The 18,548-nt window shown below is 42.5% G+C and overlaps 1 protein-coding gene across 1 annotated transcript in view; it reads left to right on the top strand.

The window, feature by feature from the left end:
- LOC144720238 (uncharacterized) overlaps positions 1 to 17,374 on the top strand; it is a 99,563-nt gene extending 82,189 nt beyond the window's left edge. Inside the window, exons 26-27 of the mRNA XM_078596796.1 lie at positions 9,002 to 9,118; positions 12,899 to 17,374. Coding sequence (XP_078452922.1) covers positions 9,002 to 9,118; positions 12,899 to 13,554 — 773 coding nt within the window. The 3' untranslated portion in view covers positions 13,555 to 17,374. The remainder of the gene's footprint in view (positions 1 to 9,001; positions 9,119 to 12,898) is intronic.
- Positions 17,375 to 18,548: the final 1,174 nt, after the last annotated feature.

The raw sequence follows: 18,548 nt of genomic DNA, 5'->3' as shown, positions 1-18,548 counted from the left end.
AGCAATTCATATCGTTTAAGTTCTCATCCTTACATTAGAGTATCTAGAGCAGTTCCCCGAATCGTTCAGCCCTAGTGTGAAGGGCAGCGGGCGGGGGGGGGGACAAACGCATGGGGCACCAGATTTTCCACCTGTGCTGTCTCCGCCTTTCCGGGTAAAAATTCTACCCTGAGGCCTCCAGAGTGTCGAGTGAAACCCCTCTGCTGTTGAAGCAAATGGGGACGATGTTGTTGATTGTCATATTCTTTAACCAATCATATTTGAGTTTGACATTTTGGGCGTATTCTTTGACACGCCGGAGCCTTCTAGCTGGCCTAGCCGCCTACGTTACCATTTTTCGTCTGGCGTCATCAGAGGGGCAGTTCGCTAACTGAAGTAAAACTAGCTAGCAAGTAACGTAGCATCATCTTAGATTTATTTAAACTTTCTTTCGTGACATCATGGGACCTCCTTTGCCAGTACCAAAATATGAGAATAGGTTTTGCCCTTTTTCCTGGCAACAAAACAGGTGTTGAGATGTTAAAACACCAAACTGAAACTTTTTACAAGGAATCATGTCTACAAAAACCACAATTCTTGTGGTCAGAATGCAAACAAAAAACACACTGATAATTTATGCATTGTCTTTGAAACTGATTGGTCCACACCAGAGACAGCTTTCTTTTGAGCCTCGTCTCAAACGGTGTTAGACCAGAGGACGCCAAAAGGCCAGAAAAAAGGGGAAAACCTAGTCTCACTTTCTTTTGTGACGTTTAGATTTTTAGACTTAGTGCTTTCGATTTTTTTTTCTGTGGGGAAGCCTGTTGAATCCTGATTGTATTATTTTTGTTTTAGGGCATTTTGGCTTGCTTGGTGGTCATATGAGTAAATGTGACTGGTTGTTGTGAGTCTGCTCTTGTTTCTTTGGTAATGACATTGGTTTGGGCTATGCGATGTCTACTTGTGATGCAGCATCCTGTCATAATTCGTAATAGTGGTACATCCTTGATGGTTTCAGTCACCATGTATTCATGTCTCTGCAGTTAGTGTATTGTAACTTTTCATAGGTGTTGAGCCTCGTGTTAAATCACTTTATTCCACTCGATAAAGGTTACTGTCACTGTGAATATGGGGTGGTTTTAAATTTCGATTTTAAGCTTTCGTGACTGCAGGGATTCATCTTCTTGGTTCTTTCGGTAAAGTCACGTAGAAGGGAAGTAACAATAGTCTATAGCCCTAGTGTCATGGTGAGGTCATTCGAAGGCGGTTTATTTTCGGGAGGATAGCACTGAAGGCCTAGGTGTAAAACACACGGCCCGCCACTGCAGCCTGTTGAGGCTGTATGGGGATTCGTTGTTTTTGTAATTGTGAAAATGTACACGCGAATGGCTGTGTTAACAGCACGATTCATCTTCTTGGTTCTTTCGGTAAAGTCACGTAGAAGGGAAATAATAAAATAATAAAAATAAAACATAATAAAATAATTCTCACGACGTTTCGGCCACAACGCAAGCATCCGTCCTCAGGTGAAGAACAGGTCTGTCGGAAAGACAGCGTCTGAATGAACACCACCAGGCTTGGCAGCGTATATTTAGGCTCAAATACAGACCTGTTCTTGACCTGAGGATGGCTGCTTGCGTTGTGGCCGAAACGTCGTGAGAATTATTTTATTATTTTTTATTTTTATTATTTTATTATTTCCCTTCTACGTGACTTTACCGAAAGAACCAAGAAGATGAATCCCTGCAGTCACGAAAGCTTTAAATCGAAAAGCACGATTATTTATATATATGTTACTTCCACACATTAAAAGTTGACCGAGGTTCAATTAGAATTGGCTAAGCCAGTACCCAAGTAACAGTTTGCTAACCACCATACCACAGAGCTGCACATGTGATTCATGAATTCAAAACAAAACAAATACTAAGGATGCCTCATCACTTGCAAATGTAAGTGGCCAGATGGTCTTGAGGTTTTGCTCTTTGATGGTCACAGAGCAAAACCTCAAGGCCGTGTCTGTTCTGGCAGTCCACCCCAGCTCACATCCCCAGCCACTAATTAGAACGTGTTGTGGGAACAGTTTTCAATAAATTAGCTGTCCTATCTAGGGAACATCCCGTCGGTTAACTTGTGGATATAAAACATCCTGTGGCATTGTTCTTAAAAGTAAGCTATTCCGTGCCGGTATATGACAGCTACATCTTTTTTTTCTTCGCTAAATTGTCCACTGTTTGCTACAACGGGCCCGTATGCACGGCTCGGGGCCTTTCACAATGCAGCTGTAAGTGATGGACTGCTTTATGCACGTACAAAAAAGAACCCCCACTATGTAATAATATTGTTACGTTAAATATATTTACATGCCAATTTAATTTTTTTTTTAAAATCGCACAGTGTTTCAACGGTGCATCACAAAAAGAATGTACACGTAACAACAGAGAAAGAATCACATTATATTAATCGCCACGAAAGGGCTCGAAATACAGATTCAACACGCAGGTTTGAAAGTAGGCAAACAAATCATAGGCGTGAAAGTCGAACGCACCGAAGCCAATAAACCTATCAAACATGCGCCTGATCTCTGCCTGGCTGGTAACATCTTTTACACATCTGTCAGCAAAAGTACATATGGGTCTGTCCAAGATGTAGTCGGGGTTTGTAAAATGTTTATGGAGGGGGCCGAGAAATATGTGTGAGATAGGTGATACACTCCACTGTTTTCATCCAAAGGGAATGTGGAAAGAGATATAAAACAGAGAGGAGTCTTTTTTCGTTTGCTTTATTGAAGTCATATTCTTGCAAGTGAGCCTATAAAATAACTGCACCGATGTTGGAATAAAGTAGGTACAGTATTAAAGTACAGTATACAAATATGATGGTTGTTATTTCATTGATTTTTTTTCCTTCACTGCCAATGAGAAAGGAAATGAGAAGCCGCGTTTGAATACCTGAAATGTGGCGACATTTTTAGACACTATCTCCAGAGCAATTTGACCAATCTTTTCCTCTGATAGGTGCAGTGCCACAGAGCTTTTCTCATCATCACTGTGCAAGTGACACAGACAAATGCAAAGGTTGGAATTTCCAGAAGAAAAAAAACATCTCCCCATTTGTTGTTATTCTCCACTGCCTTATTTTCTTTGCCCGTAACCTGTTATCTCCCAAACTAGCCCCCCATCTCTCAAGAATGTTTACAAATGCTTCAAGACAACAGTGCAACAGAATGCAACGAGCTGTTGTTCGATTCACGCAGAAAATAGTACAGCACCAGAGTTTAAGCTTAGTACAAAATATCAGCGAACATTGCCACGTAAAGATCTTGCGCAATCCAAGGATGGTGGTCTCATAAAGGGCTGATAAGAATATGCTTTTTAGATTCCTGCAGAGTGTGTCTATTACAAATGAAGCAAAGTAGTGTGTTTCGTTTGAGTGATCGAGACGAAGTGCCTCTGCCAAAGAGCCATTGTCCGGGGTGTATTGATGTCCTCGCACATTTAAATGTCTGCCACCTGGCTTTTAATACTCTGCTGAATTGTACACTCTTGTGTTTGCATTCAAAGCTCGCTGCTTTTGAGAGACCTCCCAATTGTTTGCTTTTAAATGAGGCCCTAAATCAGTGCACGATAATAAATTACCGGCGCTGTCCTGGGGCAGGAGAATGTGGCCAGAGCGTACGCAAGAATAAGCAGGGAGGAGAAGCCGCTGAACCTGAGCCGAGAGTCGATGATGCAGAGCACAACCCAATGATGTTTAAATAATAACACGCAGTTCTTCATTGTCAAGTCGAGATATACTTTTGTGAGAAAACGCAGGGAGTGAGGGCCAGGCTATCAAATGTGCCACACATTCACACAAAGGACCGTTAGCTTTCGGATGCAATTTTTTTTAAGAGCACAGAATGTGCACTGAGGTTTGAAATTCCCCACATTGGCTTTACATTTTTAAGGAATTGTCACCCTGCAGATAGTCTGCAATGCACAGTATTATTTAGGTTGTTTCATGTTGTGCAGGGGTTACGGTTTAATCCTCTCCCACATATACATACGTGCCACCTCCCCATGTCACCCTCATCCTACAAAGCACGATTGTATGGGAAAATAACTGGTGAAAACTGACTGTAAATGTCCACGCTCATGATATTTCATGAGCCCAGTGTTAAGACTTCAACATGTCACTGCTGGAAACATTTACAAGGACAGAGCTTGTTCGGCAGTGGCCATCCTCTGGAGAGGTTGACACGTGGCGGGTTAATGTGACATTTCCAACCCCTGGATCACGGCCGTTAAAAGAGAATAGTGTCCGTGCCATTGCTCGCTTGAGCATGGAGAGTGTTGACTTCAGCGACTTGACTTGAATGCATGGAAGACTTTAGAAGGAGAGCGGACGCACGTTTTGAACACGCCCAGCCTAATAAAAGATTTGGCCGTCCTTTGTCGCGCGTGAATTGCGCTCCACCCGTGCCACCGGCTCCTGTTACTTTGTCCTGCCATGTCGCCCCCCACACATCGCTTGGAGCTCAGCTTCGTCGTAGCTTCGTCATAGCTGGTGCGCGCAGGCGAGCACACGTGCGCACGGCGCCCCGCCATAAATTCGATTTCCCATCCGTGCCGCGGCGCAGGCAAAGCTGTGATTATTGTGCACGGTCAGGATTGCCGATAACGTTAAATCACGTGACGTGCGCGGAAAGTTAGAGCGGCCGATGTTGGAGGCGCTCGCTGTTATTTATGACAGCGGGGACCCCACTGCCTTTGTGCCGCGTGCGCCGCATCTCGTTTGCGCGTTGATGCGAGGCCGCTGCGTGCCCGCATCTCAGAGCCCCGGTAGCAGTGGCCACTGCGTCGCACGATCACGGATGTTTTTTTTTTCTCCGAGTAGGCAGTGACACAACAAGTCCAGTTCAAAGACCGTAATTGTAACGTGCACGTACATGTAGAACTTATGGGTTTTTTTTATCAATCCACTGCTGTGTGAGGGCCTCGCCATTCCACTTTGGTCATGGGAATTTGAAACCATATTTTACCACGCTGTATCTACGTACACTAATTATACATGCAGTTATGTATGAAAATATAAATATGTGTAAATATGTCATCATTATCACCAGCCATACTCTATGCACTGTTGGATGAAATCATTACCATCCCTCATAGTCTCTTAATGCCACAGTCCATCTCGGCGGTAATTTACTCGGTTGTGTTCCCTCCTTGCGGCTGCCATCATCACTCCATCTCCGCGGCGGTTGTTCCCTCCGGCGTCTTTCTGCCATTCGTCGGGCACGACCGTCGGCCATGAGGAGTTAAGGACTTGCATTTATCGGGCGCTTAAATGCCTCGGCATCTCAATATAGCGCGCCGCGCTATAAACTGTCTCCGTAGCGAGCGCACGGACCATTGTTGTAAAAAGGATCTCAAACGAAAATCGTGGGAGAAACCATTATTTATCTTCTTCATTGCCGGTAACTTTTTTGTGACAAAAGCAACAACATGTGGATGCTATCACCGCTGAATTCTGACTCATCGTAACCATGTTGCATTTCTCCAGACATTCTAGTTTTCGCTCACACTCGAATATTACTCAAGAAATTGGAAACAAGAACCCAAAGTTGAACTGTTCTGATGAAAAGAAAAAAAAAACGCTTTATACTCAGGGAGGTTTATTTTATGAATACAGAATTGATGCAGTATTCCCTCGTTATTCGCAAGGGATACGTTCTGGAGATACTCGTGAATAGAAAATTTCACGGATAATGATATTGGCCTATGAAAACGTATCTTTTTAATGAATTCCCGTAAATAAATGCATCCGCTATTAAATACATGAAAATTATCATAATGTAGGGGTGTTAGAGAGAGAGCCGTTATGCATGGCAGCTTATGGGAAACAAACACAGTGGGCGGGGCTACGTGAGTGCACGGGGGGGGGGGGTGCTCTCAACGACGTCCGCACCAGGCAGCCCGGGGCCCCACCCCTCAGCGGGGTGGAGTATAAAGGGGGATGTGTCAGAGGGCTCGGGGCAGAATGTTTAAGTAAACTCTTGAAGACCGAATACTGCCTAGCTAGAGCCCTGGACTCCCCTGGGACGCCGCCCTTGTCAGGGCCGCGCAGGACCGAGCCAGCGGCGTGGTCCCGTGAACCAGAGCCAGGACTCTGGGACTCCGGGTACCGTAGCCCGACTGACCAGTGTCGGGCCAGACAGCCTCCCCTAGCCCAGTAATTGGAGGATTAGGAGGCAGGCTAGGGGTAGCTAGCCGTGTGTTCCCAGCTATCCGGGTGAGGGGGCCGATACCCCCTCCAGTACTGTATGTCCCCAGTGACTGTTGTGAAATAAATACGTGTGCCTCTACTCCGGTGTGCACGCGTCCTCAACGGTACTACAATAACACAAAAACAATTAAATTGGCAATAATAAACATAAAGTAAATAAATATGAAAGTATTAAATAATCGTTTAGAAATTAACTTACCTTAAATTATGATGATGCTGCGCAGTAGCATCATCACTTTATGTCATCACTTTCTCTCTCTCTTCCTCGATGCAGTCGTGTAGAGTTCCAGATGCCATCCGTGGATAGCCAAATTTGCGGATATCAAGTTTGTGAAAAACGAGGCAATACTGTGAAGCAGAATATATTGATTGGAGTGGTGGTGCAAGTGGTTAGTCCACTGTGCTATGAACTCGCCAACCCGAGTTCAATTCCCTTTCGTGATTGGGAGACCTCCACACACTTTCACGGTGTGAAGAGGCCTTCAGCCAGCAGTGGATTAACAAAGGGCTGTGAATTAGAATATGTACAGTATATTGCTGTATCAACTGTAAAACACATGCGGGCTATATAAATGCTGTACAGCACAGCAAAAATATATAGAGATGTGTTGTGACAGATGAGTCTGGGTGGCTTTGGGGACTTGATGCAGCGTGTCGGTGTATGGAGCCAACTCGCTGCAGGCTTGGGGGTGTTAAGTCCTCGAGGCACACACACAAATAGTTCCATCTCACCAGAATTTAGTTTCAGCCTGGCCACTGACAACAGAGTGCTGCTGGACGGAGGCCTCCTCATTTGCCACGTCACTCTTGGGGGTTGTTTGACCATACTTCACCAAGCTGGTCACATGCGTGGTTGGTGAATGGGGCTTCAGATATCACTCACTACTGATGTGAGCCGTTGGTCAGGAATCAAGTTCGGGTTGGCCGTAGGGTTCATAGTGCAGTGTAAGCATCAATATGATGATACCATTACAATCTGACTCCCAAGTCAACTCTGTGTCTTCCATATTTATCTCTATATATACACAAAACTTTCTTTCACTGTGTCATTTTAATCTCTGTGCTCTGAAAATGTGTTAAGTGCACCCCAGAGACAAAGCACTGTTGTGTTAATTTGTGAAAACTTAAACATAGAGCAGACCACTTTTATTTGGCCAAGAACAGCTCTGGTTATACACCATGAATGGCTCAAGTCTTTCACCCTATTGTACTCTCAGAGTTAAGTGCAGTGTGTAAACTAATGAAAATAGTTTTAATTTTGTGGACCTCATTTCAAAATAATTGAGTGTGACCATAAGTGACCGTGCTGATGCGAAGCTTGCTGCGTGTGACAGCGTCAGAGAGGCGACAGGTTTGTTTTTCGCATGGACACCCTAAGGGCCTGTGAATACATTATGTGAGAGGTCCTGGCTTAATTCTCAAACATGGCTCGTACCCTCCCTGAGCCACCCAGCTGACCTACCCCATATTCTCTCCTTCTGCTGTGTGCAGAAGAAACAACAATGTCCAACTACACAATGCTTTGCTGCTGCTGTCAATGAAATAGACAGAAGCAGAGAGACATAATAATAGTTTCATGAAGATATATAGATACATATACACACACATTTCGGAGCAGTGTATCGAGAATGTGAGGTGTCAGAACATCGTAAATCTTTCCTCCGCACCCTCACACTTTGGTTGTCGTGAACAAAGAGATGAAAATTGGCGCATTGCGAGCAAGGCACGGGATTGCATCCGGTGAATCTTCGGTGACTCTGCCGAAATGGGAACGGAAATTGCAACGAGCTCAGTGCGCGTACAGAGTGTCGCTCACCCCAGTTGATGGATGGCACTCTAAATGACGCTGTGAATAAAGGCGGCGTCGATTCAGTTCTAACCTTCCGACTCTCCCTTTGCTAAGTCTCGGGTTTTCGCAGTGCCACTGTATAAAAAGTGATTGGGATAAAATATTGTATCCAGGACTTCAGGCACCTTGTCACGTAACAAGGTAATGTGACTGAATTTCAACACTTAATTTGGTGCATATATCAGCGCGGATTTTTTTTTTTACTTCTCAACGAGCTGACACACATTCAAATTGAATTTAGTTTTAGTCGGCAGTGGAGCAGTGAGACCTTGGTCACGTACACTCGTGTGCGCTATAGGTTGATAATTAATTAAGCCCTCAAATTGTTGGCGATGCCACATTCATCTCTTCCTTATTGACACTTATTTGTGAGAATTAAAAATATGGACTTGCGTTTATCGGCATTAACAATTATTTTACACCATGTCATTTTATTAAGTAAACGTAAAATGTTGCCTTGACTTCGTAATTTCAGCCAAATGGAAACGTTATGGTAAATGTAACACCATGCATGACGTTCCGTTATTGATTTTTTTACACATATCATCTGCTGTGGTATCTTATTTTGTATGAGGAAGGTATTAAGGAAGAACATGTGAAAATATTACAATACTGGTTTCACCAATGTCTAATGTTGATAGGCCATATACAATTAAACATGTATTGGTGTTTTTACTGTCACCGAGAGGATTGAAAGATCTCAATATTTTGAGCGACTAGTCTCTTTGAGGATATATTTCTTGAAATAAAATTACTTCAGGAAACATAATATCAATTTCCTCAAATATTCCAGTTGGCAGAAACTTACAGACATCTTACGTAAAAAAACACAAGTGTTTTCTTTACCTTAATGAACATGTTATTGTATAAGTCCATAGTGTAGTGTTGATCGTGGTTGTGTGTGCTCAGGAGCTGACGTGAAGATGCGAGACAGCCAAGGCCTGACTGCATTTGACTACATCCACGACCATGCTGAGTGGATTGAGAGCCGTCTCTTCACAGACGAGACTGTTACTTGGCTCAAAGGTACCGCTATCAAGTTAAATAAATAAAAATTCTGAACATGTTTTATTTCAAAGATCAGCAGGAGGGTTGTTATGAAGTTGCGGAGCTAGCAAAAACATGAAATACTTTTGTCTTGTTTTCTGAACTGTTTTAGCTTCCATACCTCTCACACCTCTCAGTCAATTACCATTTTGTTTTATTGTGTTCAGTCGTAATGATTATTGTTACGCTTGTTTACCCAGTAAAGCCTTGCTGAGTCGCAGGATTCTTTTTCAGGAGGCTCCTGCAAAGTTTTTCGCAGTCAAGGGCAATGTTGCTGCTGTGCGTAATCCCTAAAGAGTAATTTGCGTCTTCTTGGTTCTTTCGGTAAAGTCACGTAGAAGGAAAATAATAAAATTATAAAAATAAAACATAATTAAATAATTCTCACAACGTTTCGGCCACAACGCAAGCAGCCGTCCTCTTCACCTGAGGACGGCTGCTTGCGTTGTGGCCGAAACGTCGTGAGAATTATTTTATTATGTTTTATTTTTATTATTTGATTATTTTCCTTCTACGTGACTTTACCGAAATAACCAAGAAGATGAATCCCTGCAGTCACGAAAGCTTTTAATCGAAAAAGAGTCATTTGCAGTTCATTTTTCAGCTTTAAAATGTTTGGCCAATGCCGGGTTTCACCGTATGTATTTAGCTATGGGAGGAAACAGAGGCAGAGCCTACAAACTCCACGTAGAGAGGCTCCCGAGTCAGAAAATCTTGCTGTGAGGTACAAGCATAACCACTACGCCAAGATGCCATACAATATAATAATTCTCATTATTTGTCGTCAACAGCTCACAATCTACCATGTGCTTGAAAACTAATGACCTAAAACTTTCAGTGGCACATCCTGAAAAGGGATTACATTTTTTATAGTGTGTGTGTGTGTGCGGACACGTGTGAATGTCAAGCGTGCATGTTCATCGGTGCTCATTAGCATTCGTGTAGTCAAAACCGTAAATCACATTTCACTTCATCTCACACGCACCTTCAGCTGGATGAGCAATGTGTAGCCAATTGGGGTGCAGAGAACACGGTTGAATTTTCGTACTGCGGTTCGACCGGCACCACTCGGCTAGGGCAGCGTAGTCCAATGCGAGACACTGACAGGGGCAATTGTTTGTGTAATTTTCCCAATGGTGGACAACTTGAAAGGATCCCAACACATTTAAACGACTGTATAATTGCACTGCCATTGCCAAACAAATGTTTCCACTATTCTGAGAAAGTGTCGGTATATTGCATAAATACTGTGCCCTTGTTTTTGCAGTCAGCGCACGATTCTCTTGGACATCATTAGTCCATTTAAATACTTCCTTACAATGGCAAGCGTTCCTCAATGAGGTCAAGTGCTTTTTAAGCGAGCACCTATTAAGGATGACACTGCATACGATGCAGTGGCATAACCATACTTTGACACTTTTGATTTCCCCAGTGCCGATGTTGACATTCCGCATCAGGTACTATTTTTGTGGCTGAAACAACCTAGGGTAGGCCCAGGTCAGGCTCAAGACCCAGTTGTCAATGATGGTATGAATGGCCAGAAATCAAGCAAAGGTCATGGGATTCACAGGGCATCACGCAAATAACTGCGCCACTCCTTCAGACATGCGTGCACACACACACTCAGACATACCCAGAACAGCATTGAAGGGTGCGGGCCAAACATTTTAATTTAATTTCATCAGCAGGAAACAACCTCATTTCAAGTGTTATGGCTTATTTTTAAAGCTACTTATTTTCGCTCAGTTTTACTGCATATTAAAATGCACGATTGTGTGTGTGGTTTTTTTTTTTACCCCACGGCAGAAGGTCATGTTGTTTTGTTCAAGCTGAGCCGAGTCATAACATCTCTCAGTACAATTTCTGTTCGTGGAAAAGTGCCATCACCATCTGTCTGCTGAGCGAAATGGCAGGGCTATTGCCTGGCGTCACCGGGCCAGGCAGGCCACCGGGGCGATCCTGCACGTTAGATAATCAGCGCCGAAGCCCTCTGCAGGGAGCCGTTAGTTCTGACTGTAGATCACTGAGTGGCAGGCAGCGACCCCGGTGACCTCACCCCTCGTCGGCACAACTGCTTGTGTACTTGCAGGTGGCATTGCTTCAAATTTTCAGATGAATTAACATAAATATCAGGCTAATGTCAACGATTGCTTTCTGGACAGTTGAGTCTTTGTGCACTCATTGCAACTTAGCGAAATGTAGTCGATTAGCATTTACAAAGAGATAATTTGGTAATGGTGAGTAATCCGCCAATTCAGCCACGACTTGAGCACGCAGTGACCTCGCTTTACAAGCAGTGCTCACATGTTGATTTCAACCTCACAATTCAGCAGACGCTTCATTTCATGTGATGATGCTCCTCCCGGCAATGGATTTCATATCAAGAATGTAGACAATTCTTTGCTATTTATTGGCTAAAAGATTTCCAAACAGATAAAATGTCGTAATGGACAAAGTATATCTTTGCATCTGTTGACTGCGAATTATAATCACTCCATCATAGTCAAAAGTGAATAAATTAGCACACAACAATAATAAAAGTTCGGCACATGTTTAAAAAAAAAGATTTATATTATCACGAATTTGACGAGTTAGCCAAGTTTATGAGCCAAACTAAAGTGCACTTACAAGACAAGGGTGATATGAACCTTATGGCGGTACCCCGGGGTATCATAGTACCCCGGCTCTCGCATAATGTCCGTGATGCAGTCACTGTTAGTCTGTTGATGGTCGGCGATGCGGCGATCGACTCATCTCGACGAGCTGTACACGATGCATTATGGTGCATACGAGCGTTCAGGGTTTCAGCGCAATCGTCCTCGCTGCGTTTCGACATCGCGGAGTAGCACTGATTGCGGACTGATTGGTACCCCAGTCGTGGAGTTAAGTACACCCCTGGAAAAAAATAGTGTCCCAGAAATTAAATATTGTATTGCTTCGGCCAGTTTGTATCATTTTGTACCCCGGGGTCCCGCTATGATAATCATATGTCGCATTGATCGATGCAGTCATGTCCAGCATGGTAAATTAAATTCCATGTCAATTTTAATAATTCAAAACATAATGGTTCTGTTATGGTGGGTTTTCTCGTCAATTACAGATTTGATTATCATTTCAAACACCATTCTTGAATTTAGATTGTTTCAATATACAGTACTTTCACGGAAAGATTTCTAATTTTTTTCTGCTCATCAATTGAGAGCACTATTAAATGATTGTGCTCGTTTGCCAGAACTATAGCCTGCAAAGGTGTTCGTGCTTTGAAATCAAAATAATGCAATGTTATTGAGGAATTGTTGAGTTGTAATTGTGGTTAAACTTGCTTTGTAACTGGAGATTCGGTGTTACAAAGGCGTTGTTCTTCAGGTGTCTCACATGGCCCTTAAAACCAGTGAACACTGCACAGACAAGGCATGAAGATGTTAAAGCGAGGATAAACCCAGGGAACACTGCCCAGACAAGGCATGAAGATGGTAAATCGAGGATAAAAACAGTGAACACTGGATATAAAATTATCCATCAGTCAATTATGAATAAAATGGAAAGTTGGATTTCAGCCAAAATTAACTATATGGTACAGGTAGTGGTAACAAAGTTGGTGGGTGAGGCATGGTGCTGGCCATATTACAATCTCATGTGCCGTGCTGGTCTTAATACATTCTGACGAACAGAATTGCCTTGACAGTCAGTGCTGGTTTATTAAGGAATCATTGTTTCTTTTGTTTGCTGTGCGTGTTTGTGTTGTGTGATTGTATGCAGCATATGAGCTGAAACAAGGCAGAGATCTCATCAAAAGCATAACCAGAAAATTACAAGTACGAAAGCGAAGTGTTCAGAGCAGCGGTGTCTTTCAAAGCCAACTGTCGAAGACCTTTGGAGACTCAGTGTCCTCCTGGATCAAGTCAATGCCACCACTGTGCTTCGGGTCTGGTTTCCAGGCCGTGCTGGCCGAGGAAGTCCCACGCAACCTTTCGTTGCGCGCAGAGCAAGCGGCAAAACGCAGCCTCGGCCATCACATCGACAGTTCTGCTGTTGCTGTACAGCCAACCGCGAACTTGATGATGCACTGCAGCAGAGAGGCCACTTTAAGATTAAATCCTCAGAGCAAATTTTCTCATCTGCACCGCCAGAAAGACCTTCAATCTGAACTGCAAAGCGACGGAAATGTGGGCCGTGAACCCAGGAAGCACGGCATCCTCGCAGGCCAGTGTTCTCATTACCTCTGTGGCAGTGTTGCACCTGCGGGGTCAGGAGGTCGTACAGTCCAGGAGATTCTGACAACCGCCTTGGCAGAACTAAATGGGGGCGATGTTGTCGCGACACCCAGGCCCACGATTGCCCTGCCTTACACAGAGCTCCCCGGAATGCTGCCTCGTGAGCCAATTTGCCAAAGAAAACAAAACCTGCATTGCTGAATGCGCAAATGAGGCCCTTGCAGCCTGGCTTTATGTCCCACATTAGCATTTGATGCTATGACATGAGACTTGTTTACACCACAAGGCTGCCACATTAAACACACATTTGTATTTTACAATATATTACTTGAATAAATGGTTCATTAAGTTAACAAGCAAATGAATAGCAATAGGAATGCAATAACATGAGTAAATGAAAAACTATGTATGTAAGGAAATAGATAAAACCATTAAAATAAACAGGCCGGGGCAGAGCCAATGCTGGCTGTGTTAATGATGCTGGCATCAGTTCTTAATATCTGCATTTACTTTAATTTTCAAGGAAGTGAATATGCAATATGTATCTGTAATTGAAGATGACAATATAGTTGTGTGTGCTGATGATGAACTGGCTGCATTAATGTAGGTCAATGCTCATGCCTATTGATTGTGCATGTCTCGTATACATCTTTGTACCCTATAGTGAGCATTTAAAAAAAATCCACACATTCTTTCTCATGAAACCTGTGAGATGAGGCACCGGGGCTGTGTTTGAGAATTTTAATGACTGTTTAAAACGTAGACTTTCGAATTGTAAATGTTGTGGGTTTACTCTCCAACACACCGGTGTGCTGAACTAGTAATGAATTGCATGTTCTGTTTACGTGACAGCCCTTACTAATTGGCTGTGTCGGGTGGTTCCGGGTTTAACGACACCAAAAAAACTCTATTATTGATTATTTTAATGACTACAGTCTTAAAATTTTCATTGGAGGTCATCACAATTAATGAATTTAGATTTTTTTGAAAAACCTGAGATATAATTGATGTGTGAACGACATGACATTTCACCCGAATAGATTTGGGTATTTTAGAAAATAAAATACACAGTAAAGAAATTCATCCATATGTGGACCTCAAAATAACACGTAAAATTTGTTTTTGTTTAAACAGTTCACTACATACGTTTTGCTTTTAAGTTAACGCAGATATTATTGCTTAGTCTATTTTGCGTGTCCAATGGAATGTAAAATGATCTGCGTTGAACGTGTTTATTTTTGTCAAAGATTGTTTTCATCTCAATCCTATGATTCAGTATAACCGAGGCAAATTAATAAAACGATTAGGCTAACAGCAGTGTGCAATCATTTTCCTAGGAACATCTAAATGCGTATATCCAGCACAGATAGGAGTTAAGAACATCAAGTAATATGTGCAGTTTCAAAGGGTCAGAGCACTTTGGCTACATTCAAATTTACTCCCCTGGTGTCATCTGGAGTGGTTTTCTAAAGCGTGATATCTCACGCAAGGAGCAATAGCTTTAACCACTGTACAAAAAACTCATCTGCATTCACCATGCTTTATGCATGTATGTTCAACTTCTTTCGTGCCGCACAGAGCCTACCGTGCTAATCGGATGTGCGTGATGAGTCTTTCTAAGGCCTCGTCTTTCCTCTCCCAGGCTCTGTGTCTCGAGTTATTTGCAAAATGCCTCTGGCCTCCGTTTGCTCATCAGCACTGCGTGTGGGTGTGTGAATCGAGATGGGTTTACAGTCGGGTGTGAGAGATTACAGAAAAGCTCTATTCCTGAGATAAGGCAGTGCATTGGACTTCGCCGGTTGCAGTTGTGCTGCTAAGCCCCGGCTTTTGTTAGATAATGCGTCTGGCAGCATCTAAATTTGGATGAAAGCTGTCTTTCCATTAAACTATGACTGCGTGCAGCAATTTTCAGGAAACTGGTAAAACAGTTACGGATGACAGACGAGAAGTATATTTGCACATCGTTTACATATTTTACAGATATATAGGGAGCTGAATAACCTATCGCGCTGGCTGTCCACCCATGGCAGATCACCTTGGAGGTCAGTTTACAGACCTACAGTGCCTCAAACGATCAGGGTCCAAGTGATTTGCAAGACCTTTGCCCCTGCTGCTGCTGCCTCCGCTCCGCTCCTTTCTAACCTGGCTTTGAGTTTTCATTTCATGTTGGCTAAGCCGATCATTCTCATCGGAGTTCAATTATCATTTTGTTTTTGTGTACATTTTGTGAAATGCGCTGTTTTATATATATATAAATTAATACATTGATTAATTGAAGATGCTCAAATACTCTCTGTCAGGCGTGTCGGTATTGAAAGATTAATAATCTCGGCTACATATGCAAAAGATACAGCACCCATGGGTCTTCCATCTGAAATGGTTCAAATGTGTTCGCATTTTAAATATTCAAACCTTGGTTTAAAACATGCTAAATAAGTGGTAATTTATACTTTTCCAATACTTCCAAGACATTGCTACTGAGTCAATCTTTTTCAACATTTGTGTGTTGTCATTTAAATATTATATATAGAAAAGTTAAGTAATAACATTAAAACATTTGGAAAGCTTCATTTTGTGCAGGGCATGGATAATTTTAGCTAAAATGTTACAGAAGTAAGAGGTGATTTTCTCTCTGCCCTTAACTTTACAGTTATGCACTGTTGATTAGCTTCTGTGTGACGTTAAAACAGAGCTGTACGACAATCAATCACAATCATTTTACTACAGAGCATGTTTAAAGCATGAGGCCAATGCATATTGATGTCCTGTTTATTGACTCACTTTCATTCGGTGGCAGTTTTACTCACAAAATTGTCTGTCAACGCATATACTCGATATAAAACAAATTCTGAGAATCTAATTACGACAAATAGCATTGTGCTATGAGAGAGCAGCTATTTAAGATAATTGTAAACAATTTCTGTAGTCGCGAGTGCTTTGTGATTTATCAGTAGTATGCAGGATCTTCCAGATGAGTAGTCCATCCCCCAATGTATGTACGTTGAACTTCTTTCGCACCGTACGTAGCCCACCGTGCTGATCGGAGGTGCGGGTATATTGTGGAGCTCATCATTTAAGAGGCCCTCTCTGTCCCTATTGTCTCTTCTTGCTCCCTCTTCACTGGAACAAACTCACCCCTCCACATGAAACAAGTCACCTTCGCTCACTCGATTCCACTCCCCACTCAAAACTCACACATGTTGTGACGTAGCCCACCCCACGACCCCTTAATCTCCCCCTCGCAATCACCACCGTTCATTTTCCCCTCTTCGTATTCTCATTACATGGCTTTCACTCATTCCCCCATTCATTCAATCCATCTGTAGAGGACCATTCATCATCGTTTACTGTCATCAATTTCGCTTTCACCAAATTCACGTATCACAGAATTGCCCATTGTTTCCTCTCTCATCTACTTTGTTCACCTCATCTCCACCATTACCTTCATGCACGTTGCACCGTTGTTAATTCCTCGTAAAGCGCCTTGGTTAGGGCGTTATATAAATTCCTTTAAGATAAGATGAAATAATTCTTGTCAGGTGCTGTTCCACAAAACCTATGCTGTAGCTCACATTTTTTTGTTCTTTTTGACGTTGGTTGGCACAGACGCACAATGCCCCTGTGCTAATTGACTCATATGCAAATGAGCCATACATGCCTAAATTAGACCGCTGTGGCTGGCATTGCTTCGGAACTTATTCTTCAAGATTTGGAACCGTCACCTCGAACAGATCATAAAATACCGCGCATCCAGACTGATACAAGCACAATGATGCCCCCTCAAGCCTTGACGGACTTTCGGAGGCAAGTGCCGTCGGCCGGCACCTTTGAAAACCGGCACGGCAACGCGGGGGCAGGTGGCCGGCACGACGTCCGGCCGCCCTTGACACTCACATACTGACTTGGATGCACCCACAGCGCTCTGCACACACGCACTCACAGAACGAACGTCACAAATTACAAAAAGCAGGTCACGTGATGTAGGAGATTATACTCTTAGGTTTTTTTCGGTAAAGTCACGTAGGTAAAAAATAAATAATAAATAATAAAATGATTGAAATAATAGAAAGAAAGTTAAAATAAATGTTTTTCTACCATTTTTTTATTTATTTATTTTGCCCTACGTGACTTTACCGATAAAACCTAAGATAATAGAAATAAAGTAAAAAAAAATGGTATTTCTATCATTTTATTACTTATTTTTCTTATTTATGTTTACCTACGTGACTTTACCGAAAAAACCTAAGAGTATGAATCCTTACAGTCACGAAAGCTTCAAATCTAGAATATAGGAGATTGTTTATTTCATTACGTTGTGGTGCGCATAGAACTGCACTTTCATTTCCCCAAATTTCAATACATTCCTTGTTACACAACCAGTTATTGTGCTTTTCCACACAGCAAAGGAAACCCCTATATGAACTTTTAAGCTGTAAAGAAAACAGGGCAGTAAAAAGGCGTTATAGCCGTAAGGGGTTTACAACAACTACAGCTTTGCCTCAAAAGAATTACAGAAGCTGCTTTAAATTTTTCACACCATTTTCTGAATTGTTTAGTTTCTGTGTTTTGGCCAAGTAAAATATATGGCCATCTAAAAACAATAAACCTGTTTACAGCCCCACTGGGTTCAATCGCAGCAGAGGGGGGTCTGTTTTATTTTGTTTCCACGATCCATTTTCAGTTGAAGCCTCGCCCTATTTCATAATTTTATTTCCATATTCTACCAAGTATGCAGAGGTTGCCGGTGTCATTCTTCAATCTTCTGCCACAGCAGTTGAAACAATAGGCAAGGTTTATTAAATGCAACCCTCCCTCTTTGCACCCGGCAGTATAAATGTGCACAACCATATTTAGTCTATCGGCATGGTCATATGTGGTGGGGCAAAGTATGGGTAGTGCCACCTCTTCCCAAGAGGGAGAACACTTCTGCCAGAATTGGTGTGAGCAAGTGATTGCTGGGCAGCATCTATTTTTAAATCCTTTATATTAAGTTAACTTGCTTGCTTGCGCGCTTACGACCGTGCACATCTTTCGGTCGTTTTTTTAACCCACTTCCCGTGATCCAATCGAGCTGGCATTTTGCACACAGACTCGTTGTGCGTGACAATTTATTTTCGTGAAAATTTTTCCCCAAAATTTTCCACTTTTTAGGAAAAAAAATATTTCATATTTAATTTAAAATACCAATGTGATAA

The sequence above is a fragment of the Lampetra planeri genome, chromosome 8, assembly GCF_965212315.1.
Source record: "Lampetra planeri chromosome 8, kcLamPlan1.2.h2, whole genome shotgun sequence".
Taxonomy (NCBI): Eukaryota; Metazoa; Chordata; class Hyperoartia; order Petromyzontiformes; family Petromyzontidae; genus Lampetra; species Lampetra planeri.
Note: the sequence above shows the minus strand (reverse complement) of the source record. Positions and strands in the feature narration are given on the sequence as shown.